The sequence below is a fragment of the Maylandia zebra genome, linkage group LG4 (genome assembly GCF_041146795.1).
Source record: "Maylandia zebra isolate NMK-2024a linkage group LG4, Mzebra_GT3a, whole genome shotgun sequence".
Classification (NCBI taxonomy): Eukaryota; Metazoa; Chordata; class Actinopteri; order Cichliformes; family Cichlidae; genus Maylandia; species Maylandia zebra.
The window spans coordinates 14,953,876-14,974,076 of NC_135170.1; the positions used below are offsets into that span (position 1 = coordinate 14,953,876).

Genomic DNA, 20,201 nt, shown 5'->3' on the forward strand with positions numbered 1-20,201 from the left:
TTGTGGTGCTCATTGCTTTTAAAGCATCATCATATTCTGCTTATGTGAAATTGGGATGCAGTGGCAGAAGGCTAAGCAGGTTATTCCAGATATCCTCCTCCATAAAACACCTCTTTCCCTCCCTGGGGGAAGCTCCCCCGCTGGCCCCAGGGAGGGGTCACCTGCCCCTCCCTTCCTTCCCTCTCCATCTCCAGCTGCCTCCCTCTTCCCGCTCCACAACCACCCACACATGCAGGGCCTTGGAGTAGGGGTATGTCACCAGGGTGCAGGGGAGGCTACCCCCTCTGTCCCCCCCCCCTCCCTGTCCCCTTCTGGCTGCCTCTGCCTCAATTTTATCCCACAACTTAGACATTCACATTACTCACACTCTCATTACACATACATATAGGATCTTGGGGGTGGGCACGATACACGGAGTCCAAATTACCATCAGGGTGTACACCCCACCCCTGGCGTCGTTGCCCACCTCTCAATTTTAAATACACGTAGACATTGAGGGCTAGCAGGAGGGACTATGCGCTTACCTGCTGCTCTCTGGCAGGTAGCTCCATGCCCTCCTGGGTTTTAAATGCACCTTAGAACACACATGCATCAACACTACATATGAGCGGGCAGAGGGAGGTTTGGAGTCTTCTCTCACCCCCATTCTCTGCGGCCTGTTGGAGCGGGGGGGCTAGGAGGAGTTGGCCGTCCGACTGCGGTCGCGTCACTGCAACTCCCCCTGACTTCTGCTCCGCGGCTGCTGAGTGAGCCTCATCTGGGACTCTCCTCAGCTCTTACTGGGACAGTGGCGCGGCTGCCCCTCTGTTGGTCTTCCTTGGTCTCTTGTGTTCTGGGGGCCTCTGGATGTCTGGAGTTTTGATCTCCTCCATACCTGCTTCATACCCTGGAGGACGGGGCTGTGGCCCCCCACACTCCCTAGCAGATCGTTACATGGAGAAACCTTTGGAATACAAGCATGCTGATCCACACAGGTATGCACACAGGTGTACACACGGGTATTCATAGACGCGGACTACAGCTTTCTTGGCTGCTGCCTCAAAGCACATTGTGCGCTGTCTATCTTGCGTGCTGCACAATATCGTTTATTATTTAGTATCTACTGATATCTACTGCTAGCTAGTTTATTGTGATGGTGCTTTTTTAAATTTTTTATTATGTTGCTCTTTGTTTGCTTTCTCTTCTGTTTTTTTTCTCCATACAGGTGATCCAGGTGTTTTGTTTTGTTTTCTTTTTCTTTCTTCCCCCCTTACTGTCTCTTCTCCCCTTTGGTTTTCTTTCTCTCCCTCTCTTTCTTTCATTCTTTCTCCCTGTCCTATCCTCCAGTCATGTCTGTCCCGTTTGTAGCAACTGAAAATAAAATAAATTCATAATTATAATAAAGGTCAATCAAATGGACCAATATGGCAAGGCCATGATGATCCACTTGGTAAAATAAATCCGCTTGGCATCTTTCATGGCCTTAAGACAACAATTCTGATGGCTAAAGATCCAAACGGGACACAAAAACCCCCCAAAACAAACAAACAAACAAAAAAAAAACCCACCTCTTTCTCCGGCACTCCCAGGCCTGATAAGACTTCTCAAGTATAACCAGGGCCTCCTGCTTGAGGGCGCAGGGAAAATCCCAACAACTGTGTGTTTAATTGTAAAAGGTTGTACTCTGTACTGTTTTACACCATTTATGCCTAATTTGCAGTATCTGTTGACCTAAAAAGCTAGCTAGCTTTAGGTGATAAGTATAAATCCAGCTTCTCATAACCTCTGGCTTTACAAACCATTGGATAATGCACATCTTTTATATACAGCCTGTGGCTTGCCCATCCCGCCACCTTTTCCCTGACTCGTGAGTCAGTCAGCTACATAATCTCCTTGGCAGAGATAATAAGGCTCACACTGCAGTGTCACTGTAGTTAAGTAGAATAATTTATTGCATTTCTTTATTTAGTCATCTGTTTCAGTTCATTAACAATAATTACAGGTTTAAAAGCTCATAGCATTTACAGAGCAAACAAACTTGTCTCTCTCTCTCTCTCTCACTCTCTCACACACACACACACACACACACACACACACACACACACACACACACACACACACACACACACACACACACTACAATCAGAGACTTATGGAAGCTTGTGACTGCATGTTCTGGTAGAGATTGGTAGTGGCTGCAGGGAACATGAAAATATGCTCTCTACAAAGCCTCTTATCAACTCTCCAAACTGTGCCAAGCCTCTTCAGCATGTCCGTGAACTTCACTATCATTCGGCTGCTATTTACAGTAGCAAGATGGAAATAATAAGAGACCGTATTGCTCCGAAGTTCTCATTTTAGAAACTTGTTGAGGACTGTACAGTTAAAAAAATAAGAATGTTCCGAGCATTAAGACTTCAGCTGCGTGAGGATGGCACAGAAAAAGATGGTGTGTGAGCGAGGAGGAGAATGGCAGGAAATTATGGGAATAGATGGACTGAAGAGTGTGCTTTAATCCTATAATTTACAAATCAAGTCACAAATTCAAGTTAAAACACACCAGTTTCATTCAAATTGATCAAACACTGCTGTTTGGAGAGACAGGTTACCCATTACATTCATTTCTCCCCTCGTTTGTTAGCTCTTAAGATTATTGCAGTAGTAAAGCTTCATTCATCTGATTAAAAGAAAAAGGAAAAAGAAGAGGAGCATGTGAGGGTTTCCCCCCGTGACACTCATGTGAGAGCTGTGACTTGTTCCTGAAAAAATTTATCTGTAATGCCACAAGAATAACGAAAAAATCCAAACATTGTGTTTTAGAAATTTTTGGAGGCAGTAAGCTCTTTTTAAAAATAACCCTCTTTTTCAAATTAAGGTGTGAAAGCATTCATCTAGTCAAAGCCAGATCCATGGAGAATGAGCTCACGTTAGCGTGTCAGGAGGAAACCAGCAGATACATTCAACCCAAGTGTTGTTTTGTGCAGACTTGAACATCCAACATCACTAACATTAACCTGTGAGTTTAATTCAACAAACCAACTTTTACTTTTCTAAAATAAACAATAAATAGCTTCTCAGTTAGCAACCTGTGTCCCTACAGACTCTCAGAGTGAATGAATAACTGAATGAACAGACTTGAGCAGTACTATTCCAGTTATTTTACAGCCCTTGAGCGATCCCGATCAGATTTCCCATTAATTCTTTTGGTTAGTCATGGCACCGATTGGTTATTCAGCTTTATGAATTAGATGAGATGGTGAACATTTACAATTTGAGACCTGCTCCCGCCTAGCTTATGCTAGAGATGACTTGATAAATTTTTAAATGCGCTGCTCACTAAATGGAAAAATATGTAAAACCTACAAACACACCCCACCCAACCCAGCAGCAGTTGCAGGGTGACAGAAACTGCTAACCCATCTGACTTGCAGTGGTGTTCTGTGTTTAGCATAGTCGTGAACACCACCGAAATGCATGTGGTGACCCGGTATGTGAAAATATGACACAAAAATAGGTCTTCGAAAAGTGCAGCTCGCAGCAGTAGCGTGTGGTATGTGTTTTGAGCTCATACACAATCAGAATGAGTAAAAAACGTTGCTGGTTGCGCGCCTCGACACACATGTGCCAAAAAAAGAAGAAAAAGAAGAGAAAACACGAGCTTAGAAAGCACGGAAAGCCAAATGTGCTTTGAGCCCTCGTTGACCAGTGTCTGTTTTGAGTCTTTCTTCATGTGCAAATACAAAATGTTGAGATGCTTCCGAAAGCCTCTTGGACTATTCACATCACTTTCTAACCTACAGTTTCCATCATGAGCTTGGTATATTATCTATCACACTGGTGACTGCACGAGTACTGCATGTTCCTTAATCCAGCTCAGGTGAGTCTGGTGTTTCAGTGTCTAACTCTGCATTATCAGACTCTGCAGCTGTCACGCCTTCTCTTTCTTGCTCGAGGTCCCCATTGAGCTCTTTAGGTGTGCCTTCACCTTGTATTTCATCTGTTCTCTCTGGAACCTCATCTGTGGGTGTGACAGTCTCGGTCGTCTCAGTGGTTTCCTCTTTTACCGTTGCATCTGTTTCAGTCTCATCTATCGGCGAGCCGTCCTCCTCGTCTTTCCTAACCAACTCGTCGTCCCCCTCCTCCTCCTCTGCGATAGAGGCATCTGGTCTCTGTAGGGACTGAGCCGCTGTGACGTGGCCGGTGCACAGGTGCAGGCGAGGTGGGTCGGCAGGCGGCAGCAGGGTGAGCGACTCGACGCTCAGGGTGTCTGCGCTGTTGTCGGTAAGGAGTGAGATAGTGGGCTGGGAGGCTGGGGTGAGGCTCGGGGCCAGAGCTGGAGCTGGAGCTGGGGTTGAGGGAGCAGAGGAGACTAATGTTACTTCTCCACCTCCTCCTTCACTTTCTCCGCCTGAGGACGAGGGCGGAGTGTGCTCCAAAAGTATACCGTCATCTAGGAGAGTGATAGAGAAGACAGTGAGGGAGCTAAACTCAGAGGCAGATATTTCTACGGATTAGCACTGGGGTGGGAAATGATGTAGCTTGTAGCACAGTCCACACAGGGGACTGTGGGTAAAAAGAGTAGCTTCGAATTAAAGGAAACAGATAAAAATACAGAGGCACTGGGTGAGTGTATCAAGGTCAATTTAAAGAAAGTTCATATCGGAAGTCTTTGCATAACAGGCAAAAACCTTTCAGTGCTCCCTTATTCACAGGGTGCCAGAACCACCGCTAACTCTGCACGTTAGAGTTGGCAGATTTTCACACTAGTGCCCTTCCTGATAAAACCCCAAATGAATCTGTGTTTCCTCCTGGGATCAAACCAGGGATCTTTCACTTGTTGGTTAAATGTGTACAACTGTACCATATTCCATTTTGGCAAAATTCAGTATTTTCCAATTCTAAAGGTTTCTGAAACCTTTAAAATTTTAAATATACCCAGCCAATAGGAACCTGAGACCACTGAGGATTTGCATCAACTGGAAATTGAGGCACACAAAGCGCTCTGTTTACACTGTAAAGAATCTGCCAGTCCCCGCTGACAAGGTTAAGACTATTTTCTAAGCCTCTTAGAGCCTAAATGTCCTCCATCATGGAACCACTGCACAATCTGATTTTAAACAAAAACCCAGCCCTGACTGTATACTATAAACTACGATGTAGGCATACTTACATCGTGAGAGTGTGAGGTATGTTTCACAAGAGTAAACAACAACAGAAAAGCTGTTTTAGAGCAATAAAATAAACTAGACGAGTATGTTTGCATGATTTGGAAACATTTGGTCTAGCCTGCTCCTTCTCCACCCACATTTGTCTTTAAAAAAAACAAAAACAAAACAGTTTCATCTATTCAACTCCTGCATCACAAGCATCGCTGTTCTACTGTTATCAATCCCATCAATGAATCCGATCAGAGCAGCCTTTACCTGCTTTGGTATTCAATTCAATGATTCCCAGTTTATCATGTGGTTGGTGGTTCAATCATGGGCCCTTACATATGACAGTGTTATTGTGTAACTACTAAACCCCAAAAATGATCAGTATATCATCAGACATGTCTGTGTAGAGACACGCAGATTATAGCTTTTTATAATCTTCTGTGTAAAGTCCCTTAAACAGCTGATAAGCACAGGTTGTCATGCCAACGTTGCTTTGCAAGCTTGACTATTGCTTGGAAAGACATAACAGTGGACTCATGAGCAAGAAAATGGCTGTTAATTTATTTTATTTATTCGGCACCAATCCACAACAACAGCTGCTTCATGTAGCAGGAATCTACTGAATCTGCAAGGGAACAGTGCTGTGTTGTAACTATTTAACTGATGTGGGAGGGAGCCAATATGATCATTTACATTGTCACGTCAACCACACATAGGCATCTATACGACACAGTGAAACACCACTGCCAGCTACTGTGGTTTTGGAGGTTTGTGTATGTAGTTGTATTATAGTTACAAAACTCTCCATATGTCAAGGAGGTGTGTGCGCATGCATTGTAACACAAATATAGTTGCTCGGCACACTGGCGTGCTACAATAATTTGCAAAGGACTGAGTTCCTTTGTCACTTAAACGTTTTATTTAAATTCAGAGCATGTGTAATATAAGTTTGTCTTCATGCTTACGCCTGCAGGAGCTGTGGTGGTTTGTGTGCGTCCGTGTGAGCGTTACCTGCAGGACTCTGAGCTGATGTCGTGCTTGCAGTAACAGAGTCGCATCGCCCCGTGCTCCCGCTTCCACTGGAGGGAGGTGAGGGTGAGGAGAGGGGTGAGGGAGTGTGCTGGGGCACGCAATGAGCCACTGCAAACCCTGGAATGAGTGCAACAGACAGACCCTTGCCATTAGCAACTCAAACTGTCTCTTAAGTGTTCTCTGCTACAAACACACATAAAAAGAGGCGTTTTTATTCCAATATTCTACAAAATAAACTCATTAATGTGGCTCGTAAAAAAGCTTGGGTAAAATTTAGAAACCTCTACGCTTGGGCAGATCCCACAGCTTGCAAACATTTCCCAAGAAACAGTGTCTGTTCTTGATTTAGAAAAGGCTTGATTTTAACTTCATCTGCATGCTACATATTTCCACAATGAATCCAGCTCATCCAGATGTTATTTTGCTTAACCTGCATATTCCTCGCTCAGTTTCTTAGAAGCCCATGGCTGTTAAATATTAGCATAAGGGTCAGCGTATCACAAGCATTTACTGATGTCATGATAACTTTTACGTACCCACTGGGACACCTGTGGCCAAAGCCGATATGTTTTTGGATGTCTGTCTGTCTCCTTTTAAATGTGGAATCTCTTGAACATCTGAAGAGAATTTCTTCAAGTGTGACACCAACTTTTACTTGCAAGGATGAACTAATTAGAATTTAGTGAACAAATAAATAATAAAGTCAAGGTCACAGTGACCTCGAAGTTACTGTGGAGGGAAGCTTCATTATCTTGCACGAGACTCCATTTGGATAAGAGGGTGAACTGAGTGAAATCTGATGGTCAGTCAGACCTGCACCTGAATAAAAACCCTGCGGTCGTACCTCAGGATGTTCAGTGCTATTCGTTACACTATTTCACTGCAAAAAACGATGAAACTATGATTTCACTGCGACACTTTCAGGACATTATTCACCACCACAACACAGCAACAGAAGCAGCAGTTGTGAGCATATTTAATATTTGGCAGATACAGATTTGGTAAACAAGCCCTTTATACCTGCTTACACACTACACACACTGGACTGACATGGTAAGGGCATACAGTCGTATTAATTGAAGCTCCAAACTGTTTCAGCTGAGGTAATGATACCGTGTCAAGATTTAAGAACAGGCTTCGTAATCTACCCCACTTGTTGCCCTCTGGAAAAATAAAACTACTAATTGGGTGCCTTGTAACTCCAGAGGAAATTCTCCTGCTAAGGAGGACAAAAGAGTCGTATTCAGGAGCTGAAGATACAGTGAGTACAGTGATATAACTCACGGAAATCCATTGAAAAGGGATTATATTAGTGTACCCAGTGGGACTTACTCACAGGGATTATATTACAGGAACAGACAGAGCGACCGAAGTAAAGCACAACAGTACGAACAGTATTCACTACTTTATCGAGTGAGGAACCATATACAGGGAACTTCACAAGATCTCAAAATAGGCCTTGCCACATCACTGTTAGGTTTTAGAACCACATGGATTTCTCTAAGCCAATCAGCATAGATCAGGCTATGTAACCGATAGTGACATCATTGTTTCTAACCAATCAGCAGTAACCCACAGCATTTCGACTTCACAGTTCTTTTGGAATTTGGGAAATTTGGTTTTTCGCCCCTGCCCACTCTTTCATCTGTGGTCATAATACTGAAACTAACAGTGGTGGGTTGATGAAACTCACACATTATGTGGTTGAATAGTTGCCCTAAATGTTCAGATATGTGTTGTTTGTGTAGGATTTCTTGAAATGAGTGAAATTTTGGAATGAAAAAGGTGGCGCCACATTTGATCGTTTGACACGTTCAACTAAAACTGGAAAGTCTATTTTTAGATGTACACCAGATGCATGTACTAAGCCATACTTTGGGTATTAAAAAAAAAAGGTATCGCACATCATAATGTAGCGCTCAATAAGTAAATCCCAGTAAACTGGATGTTGCCACAGGATTGTGTACTATAATACAATGAGAAATTCAACACATTTAGACATTTCCGAGCCACGAATAGTGAACAGTGTCATTATGTTTAGTTTTATGAGCTTATAACACCTTTTATTGCACTTACATTGCCTACACTGGTATCTTGTCTGCTAAAGTTGATTTAGTAATTCAATATGTATGATTTATTTAGTTAAGATTGACTTTGTGTTCTATATTTACAATTTAGATCTCAGTATTTTTCAGTAGATCTACACTTCACTGTTAATGTTTTGTTCAAAGTGGGCTAAGTATAGACTTCAAAATGGACACTTTTTCTTTAAAGCCGTCTGCTCGGCTTCTTTATGGAATAAGGGAACTGCAATTCAATTCAGGTTTATTATAGCAGAAATCCCAACAATACCCAAGGGAACAACTTCTGTGTTACAGAATAGAACATCCTGTGTTTGAGAGTACACACATACTCAATTTTAGAGTTGAAGCGATCTTAACGCTCTGAATACGAGTATAAATATCTCAGCTGGGTTTGATTTCTCTTGAACCTTCAGTTGTGTGACATTACAGCCTCACTAAGAACCATGAAGAAGTTAAGTCACTGGGCAGGACTGTACTTTGATGTGGGTGATATATTTGTGACAAGCAGACATGTCAGTTAAGGAAGTTAAAATAAACATTTCTATGTGTTTTCTTGTACATTTAACATGTAAACAGTGTATATTAACTTAATTGACCTTCATTGTAACATAAAAATGTCAAAGTATTTCGATGAGCGCCCTGTAAAGGATGAACAAATGCAAGAATTTTTAAAATGCAAGTAATATGAAGGGACTTTTCAGCTCAGTTCTGAAGAATCCCTTTTCTATTTAAAGCATCTAATCTATGTTTTTAGTGAAGCACTTATCTAATGTTCACCTCAACACTAAAGAAATAAAAGCAATAACAAAACCATAGTACCACTGGGTCAGACGCTATAAACAGCTGGTCTGAGATAAAAGCTGAGACGGTACGTGCATCTGTGTGTTACCTGGTACTTTATCGACAGAGGCAAAAACTGATCTATTTGCCGTGGGATCATTTGGTGCCCGCCTAGACTGCTCGTAGAACCGGAAAGGCAGGCCACTGGCTGAAGTGTTTGCAGTCTGAGCGAAACCCAACACCTCTGTTGCACTGGGCTGCACAGGCAGGTCCAGCAAAGCTAAAGAGAGAAAGAAAAAGTGAAAGTGTAGCACTGACCTGTGGGACAGGTTCATGTTACAGTTAAGGATCCAGTGCAAACTCCAGGACACAAAATACCCACTTGTCCTTAATACAATGACAGTATTGCACAAGAATCTTGAACCACTCCTTTTTATAATTTGCAAAGCCAGTGCAAAGACGTCATAACATGCAAACATACATGGAAACAGTATAAAGGATACAAGGAAAAAATGAAGCTGATGCCAGGCAGAAGCTTTTCAGATGGTATTGCATGGTGGTACAATTGTTCAAATTTGGATTCATCACTCCATCAGACCTGTTGCCACTGACTTTCAGTCCAATTCTTGTGGAATTAGGCACAACTCAGGCTTTTCTCCCAGTTTCCCTTCCTTAAGAATGGCTTCTTGGGAACTATCTTTCCACTGACATAATTTCTGATGAGGCTTTTTAAAGGGCACATTACACACCATACTCAGGTATTCCAAGGGTTTGGATAAAAGAAAAAAATACATTCAGCAAGCCTGGAGAACTGTTGCTCACGACGTCTGTAAAATTAAAAGCGAAAGTCTGGCTCCATGGAAGCAAAACAAAGTCAGGAGTGACGGCTTTCTGTACAGTACAGTAAATTTTATTTAAGCAAGAAATGTTTTTGTATGCACAATTATATCGGCAATGAGTCAATCTGACACTGTTGTTGTGACCACACTGACTATTTTGGTGAGGATCACATCCTCCTCAACTTTGCTGCATTAGCAGGATTTTATATTGTTATGAGTTTTGTGTAATTCTAAAGAATCTGGACTTCAGTGGGGGGAAGTACAAGGGACTGACGGGTAAATCCATCCTTATTTGCCAAAGGACTTTTTAGTAATTTTTGTGTTAAAGGAAACACCCACCACTTTAGCCAGAAGATGGTCAAACATATCCTGGCATAACAGCAGGCTTATTATAGCAATGTAAGAAATGACTCTGAGATCATCAGAGCGTCACAAAAAGAAAACAGACATACGACTGACAACTTTTTAAAAAAGGGGAAATATATCACTTTTAGAACTTAGAAGAAAGCCAGAAGCTAATTCAGGGAAATGACCTACACTACGTCAGTTAACAAAGAGATGAACTTTCACTTCTCTTGGCCTGAAGTTTCCCAAACACAAAATTTAGTAAATTGAAATGTCTTTTAATAACTAACTAACTAACTAACTAACTAAATAAATAAATGTCTCAATTAAAATTTTGCTTAAATTGAATTTTAGCATTTTGTTGAGGCTGTGAAGCCTTCCTAATGTTTGCTTCAGTTCTGGATTACTGATTTAATTTTTCACTGTTAAATTCTCACCGTAGGTTACTTCTGTTTTTTTAAGTTTCTGTTGGCCGTTTTACCATGTTCACCAGAAAGCAGCGACTTTCTGTTTTAAATAAAGTGTGTTTTCTTGTAAAAGCTGCTGTACTGAACAGTTTCACAGCACTTTCTAGAAGACTTTCAGTCTCAGCGAAAACAAGTTACTAGCTTAACGAGAAAAGGGTCATTTTGGGTAAAAACAAAAGATTTAAAAGGTGGTTTTTCTCTGTGTTTTCTAACCGGCAATCCTTTGCATCTTCATCCGCCGGGCCTGGATACGGCCTTTGGCTAGCCTCTGTTTGGCGATGATGCAACGAATGTGGTCTGCAAAGATGAAGTTGGCCTGCAGAATGGGCAGGGGCTTGGCATGGGGGTTGGAGCTGGGTTTATGAATGACAATGTTTAACGCCCTGCTGTCGTCCTCAACGCCGGACACCTGCATGTCCTGTTGAAAGAGGACAAAAAATGCAAGATAAGATGGATCAAATTGTGTGAAATAGATCTGCATTTTAGTGTCCCCAGAGGGACAACAAAAGCTGACTTCACAAAGAGTCAATAAACACTGAAAGAGAAACTAATTATTGTAGAAAAATAATTGATTTCTGTGCATTTGTTTTACACTTGCATTAAATTAAAGTTCATTACATCGATTAAGGGTTGGGGGGGTGGTTCCCTAATATTTTTGCTGGGAGTTGGCAACCCTATTAGTTAGGTAGGTAAGTACTCTTTAAAATACCAAAATGGGGAGGATGGTGTAGGTTTAAATTTATTAGATTGATCAATGTTGCTGAACTATAAAATGTTTTGGGTGGAGTGCATTTTTTTGCATACAGGTATAACAGAATAGCTTAAGTCTCTTGTTTTTTAAAACTTGAGTATGAACTTACACAAAATGCAGCAAAATATTTATAAAAAACAGTTTTATTGATTACAAAATGCGCTATATCGGATTCATATCGGTATCGGCAGATATCCAAATCAGTATCGGACATTAAAAAGTGTTATTGTGCCATCTCTAAAGTATAGTAGGTGAGCTAACACAGCCCTTAGGTATACGCCAGTGGTGATGGATTTGAAGATGGAGAGCGTACTATTAACCATAAAACTTTTACCTGTTAAAAAGGAGAAAAAAATTAAATAAAAGAGGTGAGACAGGTATTTGACTCTTTCTGTGCTTTCTGTTAAAGCACATGAGGCTGCAGCATGCTAAAACAATCAACAGATAATATACGGGCGTAAGCCTTGGGAATTTCCAGGTGTAATGAATAAGCTGAGTCATGCTGGTGCTTGCGTCATCTGTGTTCCTTTCATGCCTGCAAGCAAACTGTACATTCAGTTTAGCATTCTCATTTTACTAAAATGCTTCAAAACATTTCATGACAAGTTAAAGCCACTAGTATAAATCCACTATTTTCTTTAGGACATGGTTTCTTTCTAATTGGAATTATGGTTATTTTCAGAGGACAGGAAGCGTATACAAGTCTTTCACTTCGGCTGCTGAAGAGTTACCTGCTGGCAATAGTATGCGGAACAAAATTCGCATTTTCACTGAAACAGGTGAACTGCAACTGCACAAACCCTCAAGGCATCACTAAGAGCTTTACATGTCTCTTGTAAAAAGGACACAATGAATTGAGTATACAAAGAAAATGCCTGAGTAATGAGAACGCAACAAGACAGCAATACAAAACATCCTGTGCTAGAGAACAAAAGAGCAGAATTACACTGGAGAACAAAAAAGAGATAAATCAATATGAACAAGAGTGAGTAAGTAATGAGTACAATATTGCAGAAAAAAATTCATGGTTTTCAATCAACATTTAATTTCAACTGAAAAAAACAAAACAACAAACGTGTACACTTTTTTTTTCTTACTTGCAAGAGGCCGGCAAATTTGACGACACCCCATCCAAGGCGTTTGCTTTCTGGTTCCACCAGACTCATCTGGTACACATCTACAGCAAGGAATCTCTGGGCCTGTCCCCCATCTTTACTGACCACCATACAGGCTATCAGGTCACTGTTATCTGAAAAAGGGATCACAAACATAAACATCAATGGGTTTTTTTTAAATGTTTTTTTAGATCTTTTTTTTTAAACATATATAAAAATTGTAATCCATTTTTTAAACTGTTTACAACATATTTAATATGGCATTTGGAGTTCGAGCCCAAAACAGCGTATTAATAATATGTATATTATTAAATAAAGGACTATTTACTTCTGCCAAAGTGTTTCAAGTTAGCTCTGAGGCGTTTCACACACACCAGTCAATGTCATGACATGTCTGTAGAGACAGATCAAACATTTGTCATGTACTGACTCATGTCAAATGTATTTGTGTAGCACTGGAGGGCCTTACAGCAGGATAGAAAGAGGAAAAAATGACAAACATATATAGGTTATGATATAAATTAAACTTTGATAAAAATCACAAGCAAAAAGCAACCTCGACTAGACTTGTTTCCATGTTCAAAGACGTCTAGTTATTTACATCTGCCACGCTAGGGTTTACTATAGATGTGTTTACTATGTCACCACCAGTCCAGGTTGTTTCCACTACAACCTTGGTAGATGCAATGTCAAACACTGTGAGAGGACCCAGTCCTGTATGTTATGGCCCCAGGACAGCTGCTTTACTCTGCAATGTGCATGGGAAGCTACCCACTAGAAATATAATCAAACAAAAGTTTAAGAGGAGGATACAGACATGATTTATTGATAAGCCACTTCAAATAATAAACTTGCTACCCTCGATTTAAATGACTGAGATCAAAATGAAGCAAGTTTTAGCTGATCGCAGGTGTTCAGGAAGTTTTTTCATGCTCAGTAGAGCACGCGCTCAATGTTCTCACGAAAAGTGAGAACATTGCAGTACTGGACATGCCAACTGGACACGATTACACAATGCAACGCAGTAGCAAAGCACATGACAATAATTGTTGGACAGGTATCGAGGCAGGTGAGATCTAATGTCAGTAATCCAAGTGTTTAAATACAGTCATAGTAATGTCATAGCCAATAGTAGTTGGATTACCATGGGAAAACTTTTCCAAGAGGTAATGAGGCTCTCGGGGACTGAGGTGAACACCCCAAGTAGTCCACACACCACATGCATGGGACTGTTTATTCACCAGAGTTCAGTCCCCAGAGTAGTGGGAAATAACTGTGCCACCCCCCACGCCTACCTAATTTCTTTTGGAAAGCTTGTCGGGTGAAAAGGTCTTAAAATATGGAGGACATTTAAAACAAGACAGTTTGGCCACTTAAAAAATAAAAAGGTGTTTCCAGAAAGTGTGTCAGACAGCGTACAATATTTAGCAATAGCAATAGTTATAATATTTTATATGTATTATTAAATGCATATTGCATAATGTATAGGTCCTTAAGTATCAATGAATCAAGATGCAATTCAAGTCCAGACTTTCATCTTTAATTTAAGGAGTTTAACAAAAGCATTTCATGAAGTGTTTAGGAATTATGGCCCTTTTTATACTCAGTGTATGGAAGAGGGCTTCCCTACAAGTATCATTTGTATTGTGGTAACTTGTACAGCACTTTCGGAGCACCTCTGCCCTTTATTAAAAGCACTTTAAAACTAGAACTAGCACTGCACTCAGTACCCCATTTGCAAAAGTAAATCAGACATCTGACTGACAAGCAGTTTCATGGCCAGAAGAGAGCTGTTACCGTGTTATTCCATTATATATAAAGCTTATAAATGACCTCGGATTTGATGGGCAGACAGTGGCAGTGAGTTGACGCACACAAACACACACAGTCAAAACACACAGAGTGCTTTAAAGGACAGTGAAGAAGCTCTGCTCCCACGCCTGGAAAATACATCAAGACAAAATAAGCCCACATGTCCAGTTCTTCATTTCAATTTACCACAAAACCTACTGTAAAGTAAACACGAAATACCGAACTGATGATCTGATGTGACACCACTGGTTTTGATCTAATTATCACCCACCTCGACTGACTCTAAATGTAAACCAGTAACATTAGACTGACGTACAACCCCCATGAGGAATTTCTCTTGCAGTCTCTCACACATCCCTTCCACTTGATGATATTTATGTTTCATTTTTATTCCTTAATTTGAATTCTCAAGTATTCTGACTAATCTACTTTTACAGTGCAACATGACTAATACTATGAACATAAAGCAACTCAGATTCACATATCTGAGAAAACTAGTGGCTTTAAATTTAGGTATTTAACAGCAATATGCTTCTTACACAGGGCCAGCAAGCTTTTGCTGCACATTCATTCATACATGCGGCCTATTTAAAGATCAATGGGGAATACCAAGAACTCAACAGTTCCTACTGAAACAGTGAGCAGTGAAAGTACCTACAGCTGGAGATACAGTCATCAATTTTCGATGGTAACACAAGGGATGCCGACAACCAAATGGTCAGAGAAACCAGGGGAAGTTCTGCACACTCAATCCCCAGAATAAACGGGGGAAAAAACCGTGCCACCCCCCATGCCTACCTAATTTATAGTGGAAAGCCTGCCTGGTCAAAAGGGCTTAAAACACGCAGGACATTTAAAAGAAAACAAGTCAACTCCATTCATTTATCATTGAACTTAATAAGACTAAAATTACTTTTATTAACACAGACAACTGTTAGAGAAGGACTTTTCTATGAAAGACTTGAACCTTTGATCTATTAGTCCAAAAGAAGAAAGGTCTTCACAAAAGCAGTTCTTGTTCTACTTTTCTGATTCAGATTTTGAGGTAATTCGAATGAGACACCTTGGGCAAAAAAGCAAGATATGACTTGGATGTTCAGCCAAAAAAACCCCCAAAAAAACTCTAAACAAAATCAAACAGCATATGGCTGCCTAACTTCAGTATTCTCTTCAGCTTTTAAGTGTTCCCAGTTGGCTGTAGGCTGCATGAACAATACCCCTATTCACCAAGGTGAGAAGAGAAAAATGCAAAACATGTGACTCCAGTTTCGTTACAGGCCGTCTTACCCACAAGCAACAGCTGGTCACATTTCCAAATAAATATCAACATATATCATCAGTTCTGAGTTACATAAACGTATAATAATTTGTTTTACTCATTTTTTTCTACATTGGTTAGGGTTACGAAACACCTACATGACATGTTCTCCAGTAGGGCTGGGCCATATTATACTGTTCACGGTAATACCGGTATAATGTTAGACAACGATAGGAAAATGAAATATCGCGATAGAATATAAGTAAAACTCGCATGCGCAGTGCCTTTGTTTTCATACGCACATGGCCGATTGTTGAGTGAAACAGATGAACCAGAATTGGTTTGTAAAAATGGTGCAACTTCAGTGATGTGGAACTGGTTTGGTGTTTGTCCGTCAGATACACGACAAAGCACATTTTTTTTTGCAGAACATGCAAGCGGCCGTCGTTATTGTCGTATTTGTCGGACTAAGATGCTCTTAAATCTGGGAGTAATCTGGGTCCTAAACCCCCCTCTTCGAGTCAAACGAACACTGCACTGAGAGTTAAAAACTGTCTAAATTCTTTCATCTTTAATAAAAAAGATCAGCATTGCTGCTTTACCAGGTGTAACTATGAAGTTTAACTTCCAGGCATCCATGAAAACAAAATGTATTACATTTAACGGAGTTAGAAGTTAGCAGGAAGCTAGCGGAAGTTAGCTCGCTAGTTTCGCTAGTTACCCAAGCATGATATTGCATGTTTTGACTGAGAGATTTCTGAAAAAAAATCAAACGTACAGCTCTGCTATCACTTCCAACATAAATGAAGACAGGAAACTAAACAGCAGTGACGTTTGTAGGGTTACTGAAGTTCGGCTAGCTGGTATATAATGATGTGCTACGTGATCGCTAGCGACACAGCTATGTTAGCATAACATAAACGGTGAAGCTGGAGGACGAACACTAACACTTTTCCACTTATAAAAGTTAACGTGAAGGTTCCTCATGGTTAGAGACAAATGCAATCGCATGGCAGGATGCTATAAAAGGACCAATCTTCAGTCAGGAGAACAACTGAGATAATCCATCCACAATACGAGGTTAGTCATTAATATACTGCAACAACATGGGAATAGGGCAGCTGCCAGAGAATTCAACATTAATGAATCAATGGTACAGAAGTGGAGGAAGCAAAAAGAGTTTAATAAAGTTTGATTTATCTGACTGCTTTGTTTCGCTTAATGTGCCTTATAATCCCGTGCACCTTATGGTCCGAAAAACACTTACTGCACACTGCAGTTTAATGTTGCAAAGCACCTCTTTTTAACTTCAGTGGATATTATACATGGTTATGCTCAGGATATGTCAGCCCATTTCTACTGGAAATGCCTTTTGGTTAAACTTTCAGCAAGGAATTTGCATTTGCACTGTTAAATTTTTATAAAGCTTTAATGTACATAAAAACCAGCTTCTTGTTTAAGTGAAAATAAATGGAAGGTTGTCCTTTTGCGCTAGTAATGTTGTGGAGTTGTATTTTGTCTCGCATCAATTATATCGTCAGTTATATCGTTATCGCAAATTTTCAAATATATATCGTGATAAATATTTTTGGCCATATCGCCCTGCTCTATTCTCCAGCGAACTTGAAAAGTTTGTACTGAAAAAGGTCCTCTGTGGAGGACCAGTTTAGACTCGACGCTGGTTTCTGGAAACCGGAGAAGCACGAAAAATGAATTGTGAATGCAACTGAACATTGTTCACTTTAACTTTCAAAGGGTTTGGTCTTATTTCTTATGGCTGAGGTGATAATAAGGATTTTTTACTGTGTGGACCTTTACAGGGATAATAAACATTAAGCTCCATATAAACACAGCCCACGTGAACTCTAAAGGCAATAGTAGAGCGCAGACATTTATCAAGGTTAAAACAACTCCATGCACACGCAACTGAATATTTGTGGCCTCACAAAAAAGCACAATTATATACTCTCCCACTCTGCAACACAGGGTGTGCTTTGAAATTCACCAAAAATGTGGCCCAATCAGGAAGCTTTTTTCCTCCATTATCCATTGTTCAATATAATAAAGTTTGTCAGCCCTTAGGGGGGCTAATTAAGAAAACATAAAGGATCCAACCCACACAAAAACACACACCCTACATTTTGGGCAATGTTCATGAATGAAAATGTCACACTTCCACTGCGTGTGTGACTATGCAACCACAGATTTATTCCTCCAGAGACTACATATACTAAAATACATATATGCTGTGTAATTTAAGAGTTAGTAAGAAAAATGTTGTGAATGGAGGCGGAGGCAGCCTAATGGTCAGAAAAAGAATTTTGTGGGTGGAAGGTAGCAGGTTTAAATCCCCCGTATACAGGAAAAACCCTCCACCCTGCATTATTACTCTGAGAAGTTGTGTTCTGAGTCAACCACCTTGCTTTAAAGACAAAGCAAACACAGGAAAATCTTTCAAACCATACAAGAGGTAAGATATATGACAGAAAATCAAGAGGCATAAAACTACTGGAAATCAAGTCAAACCTGATATGATCAAGACTCTGTTAAAGGCTATCTTTACCTTAATCTGCTACAGACTCTTGACTGGCATTTGGAATCATCAAAACATTCGTGGTTTCAACCACTGAATTAGACTTGAAAGCTAAAGGGAGCCATTTGGTTTCAATAGCTGTATTGCCATCTATTTGTCACGAGTGTGTTTGAGGCATCAGCCCGGCTTCCCAAAAGACGGGCGTGAAGAGACATCTTTCACTTATAGCCTGTTCACACAATCACAAGACAAAGAGATCACTTAACATAAGCCAACTGCAGCACAACTGTGACACTGACTGAAAGCAAGTTAAAAAAAACAAAGAGAAAAAAAAGACAAATTGCTGAGACACTGGTTTGTTCCATCCATAAGGCCACAGGTTTACATCAACATGGTTTCCAAGCACCGACAGTGCAGCTGACTCAACAGATGAAGTGATAAAACTATAAAGGCCGCAGCTCACCAATACTCAATACTAAGGTAACAACCCCGGTGGAATTTATTAAGCCCTCTCGCTTTCTGTGGTAATTCTAAGAAGTCGATTTTATTGGTACTATCTTTTTAAGGCGATTAAGAAACACAATGTAAAAAAAACCCCAAATACACGCCTGTGCAATATCAGAATATTATCATTACAAAAAACAAGACATCTTGATTGTCTTAATCAACGACAGCAGTAAAGCCGACTCTGTGATAGACAACCTGAATAAAAGCCCCATAATTTGCATAATAGAGCAGATATGCAGAAATGCTCATGTTTGGGGAACTAAGGTGGGGATACACATGCCTACATAAACAAAAAAATAAAAAACTACTTATTGATGAATAAAAATATAAAAATGATGGAAAGAAATCAAGCAAATACAATTTTATATCAAGTTTTTAAATACATTTATTATGTTATGCTTGCTCTTTATATAATTTTGCTGCTATGATTGTAGTAAAGTCTGCTTTTACTGACTCATTTTATCCTTTCTGTATGGTTTAGGGAGTTTCAGTCTCGCGTCTTTACTGGAATGTGTTAATTTGTAAGGGCATGGCAACTGCATGCAACTGATATTGGTTTAATGATAAGAAATGGATTTGCCTTTGCCCTGGCTCAGAAACAGTATTGTGTCATTTGGCCTTTTCTAACATTAAAAGTATTAATGGTTTTTGCACATGCTGCTTAAGAAGCTATGCTGATGATTTAGTGTTTAGCAAATCTGTGTATTTCTTTTGGAATAACTCTGATCTTCATAAAGATTTCATGACGTGTTTATACTGCGAGCTGTTGTGACTGTGCTGATTGTTACTTCTCTAAAGGTGCGCTTAGTCTCTCTCAAACTGTTTTCAGATGTTTGGTTCTCATATTCTGTTTAGATACAACACCTGTACCAGCTAAAGAATATCGATTCTGCACTACTCCATTTCTTGAAATGCAATGTTTTTAATGCTGCTGCATGTGCACACGCACACACACTTATGTTGTTGTTGGTAGAAAGCGGACTTGCATCGAGAAGTGGTTTGCTATGAGGTTGACACCTGTACTCGGAAAACCGTGCAAAAAAAAAAAAAAGGAGCCACAGATGCATACAGAAACACGTACACAAGAAATGTTCAAGTATGGATTTGCACAGTTTGAACATTTGCCGTGTGAGACACTGTCATCACTCTCGCTCGCATTACTCTGCAGTTATACTTGCGATCCTCAACAGCAGAGCAGAGTTAACCACGTGTAAGTTTCTATTACGTCTGCATGTAACAACTACACACCTGTGCACAATATGAGAAGACGGTTCAGGTTATCTCTGTGTAAAATAAACCTCTGTGCACAGGTGTTTGTGATTGTTCCTCAAGCTCATCGCTGTGTTGCTGTGGGTACGAGTGCTTGTATGTGCATTTACCCACAGTAGTGTGTTGCATCTGTGCTGTTACCTACTGGGTGAAGAGCGTGACTGAGAGAAAGAGGGTGAGAAAAGAAATGTGACAATCTCGTGTCGTTATTCTTTTATCCTGTTGTAAGCATGGAAATAAATCTGCACAGCAGCTGTAGCTTGTGGTCTGGTAT

The 20,201-nt window shown here is 40.3% G+C and overlaps 1 protein-coding gene across 3 annotated transcripts in view; it reads right to left on the reverse strand.

Moving 5' to 3' along the window:
* Window positions 1-1,908: 1,908 nt before the first annotated feature.
* The window catches only part of clec16a (C-type lectin domain containing 16A), a 53,483-nt gene continuing 35,190 nt past the window's right edge, over window positions 1,909-20,201 (reverse strand). For 2 of the 3 annotated variants that reach the window (XM_076883030.1, XM_004560714.4), the window contains exons 19-23: window positions 12,531-12,682; window positions 10,896-11,100; window positions 9,141-9,311; window positions 6,147-6,284; window positions 1,909-4,429 (exon numbers count right to left, since the gene is read on the reverse strand). In XM_076883030.1, coding sequence (XP_076739145.1) covers window positions 3,843-4,429; window positions 6,147-6,284; window positions 9,141-9,311; window positions 10,896-11,100; window positions 12,531-12,682 — 1,253 coding nt within the window. In that variant the 3' untranslated portion in view covers window positions 1,909-3,842. The remainder of the gene's footprint in view (window positions 4,430-6,146; window positions 6,285-9,140; window positions 9,312-10,895; window positions 11,101-12,530; window positions 12,683-20,201) is intronic. The other variant, XM_076883031.1, reaches the window with a different exon arrangement.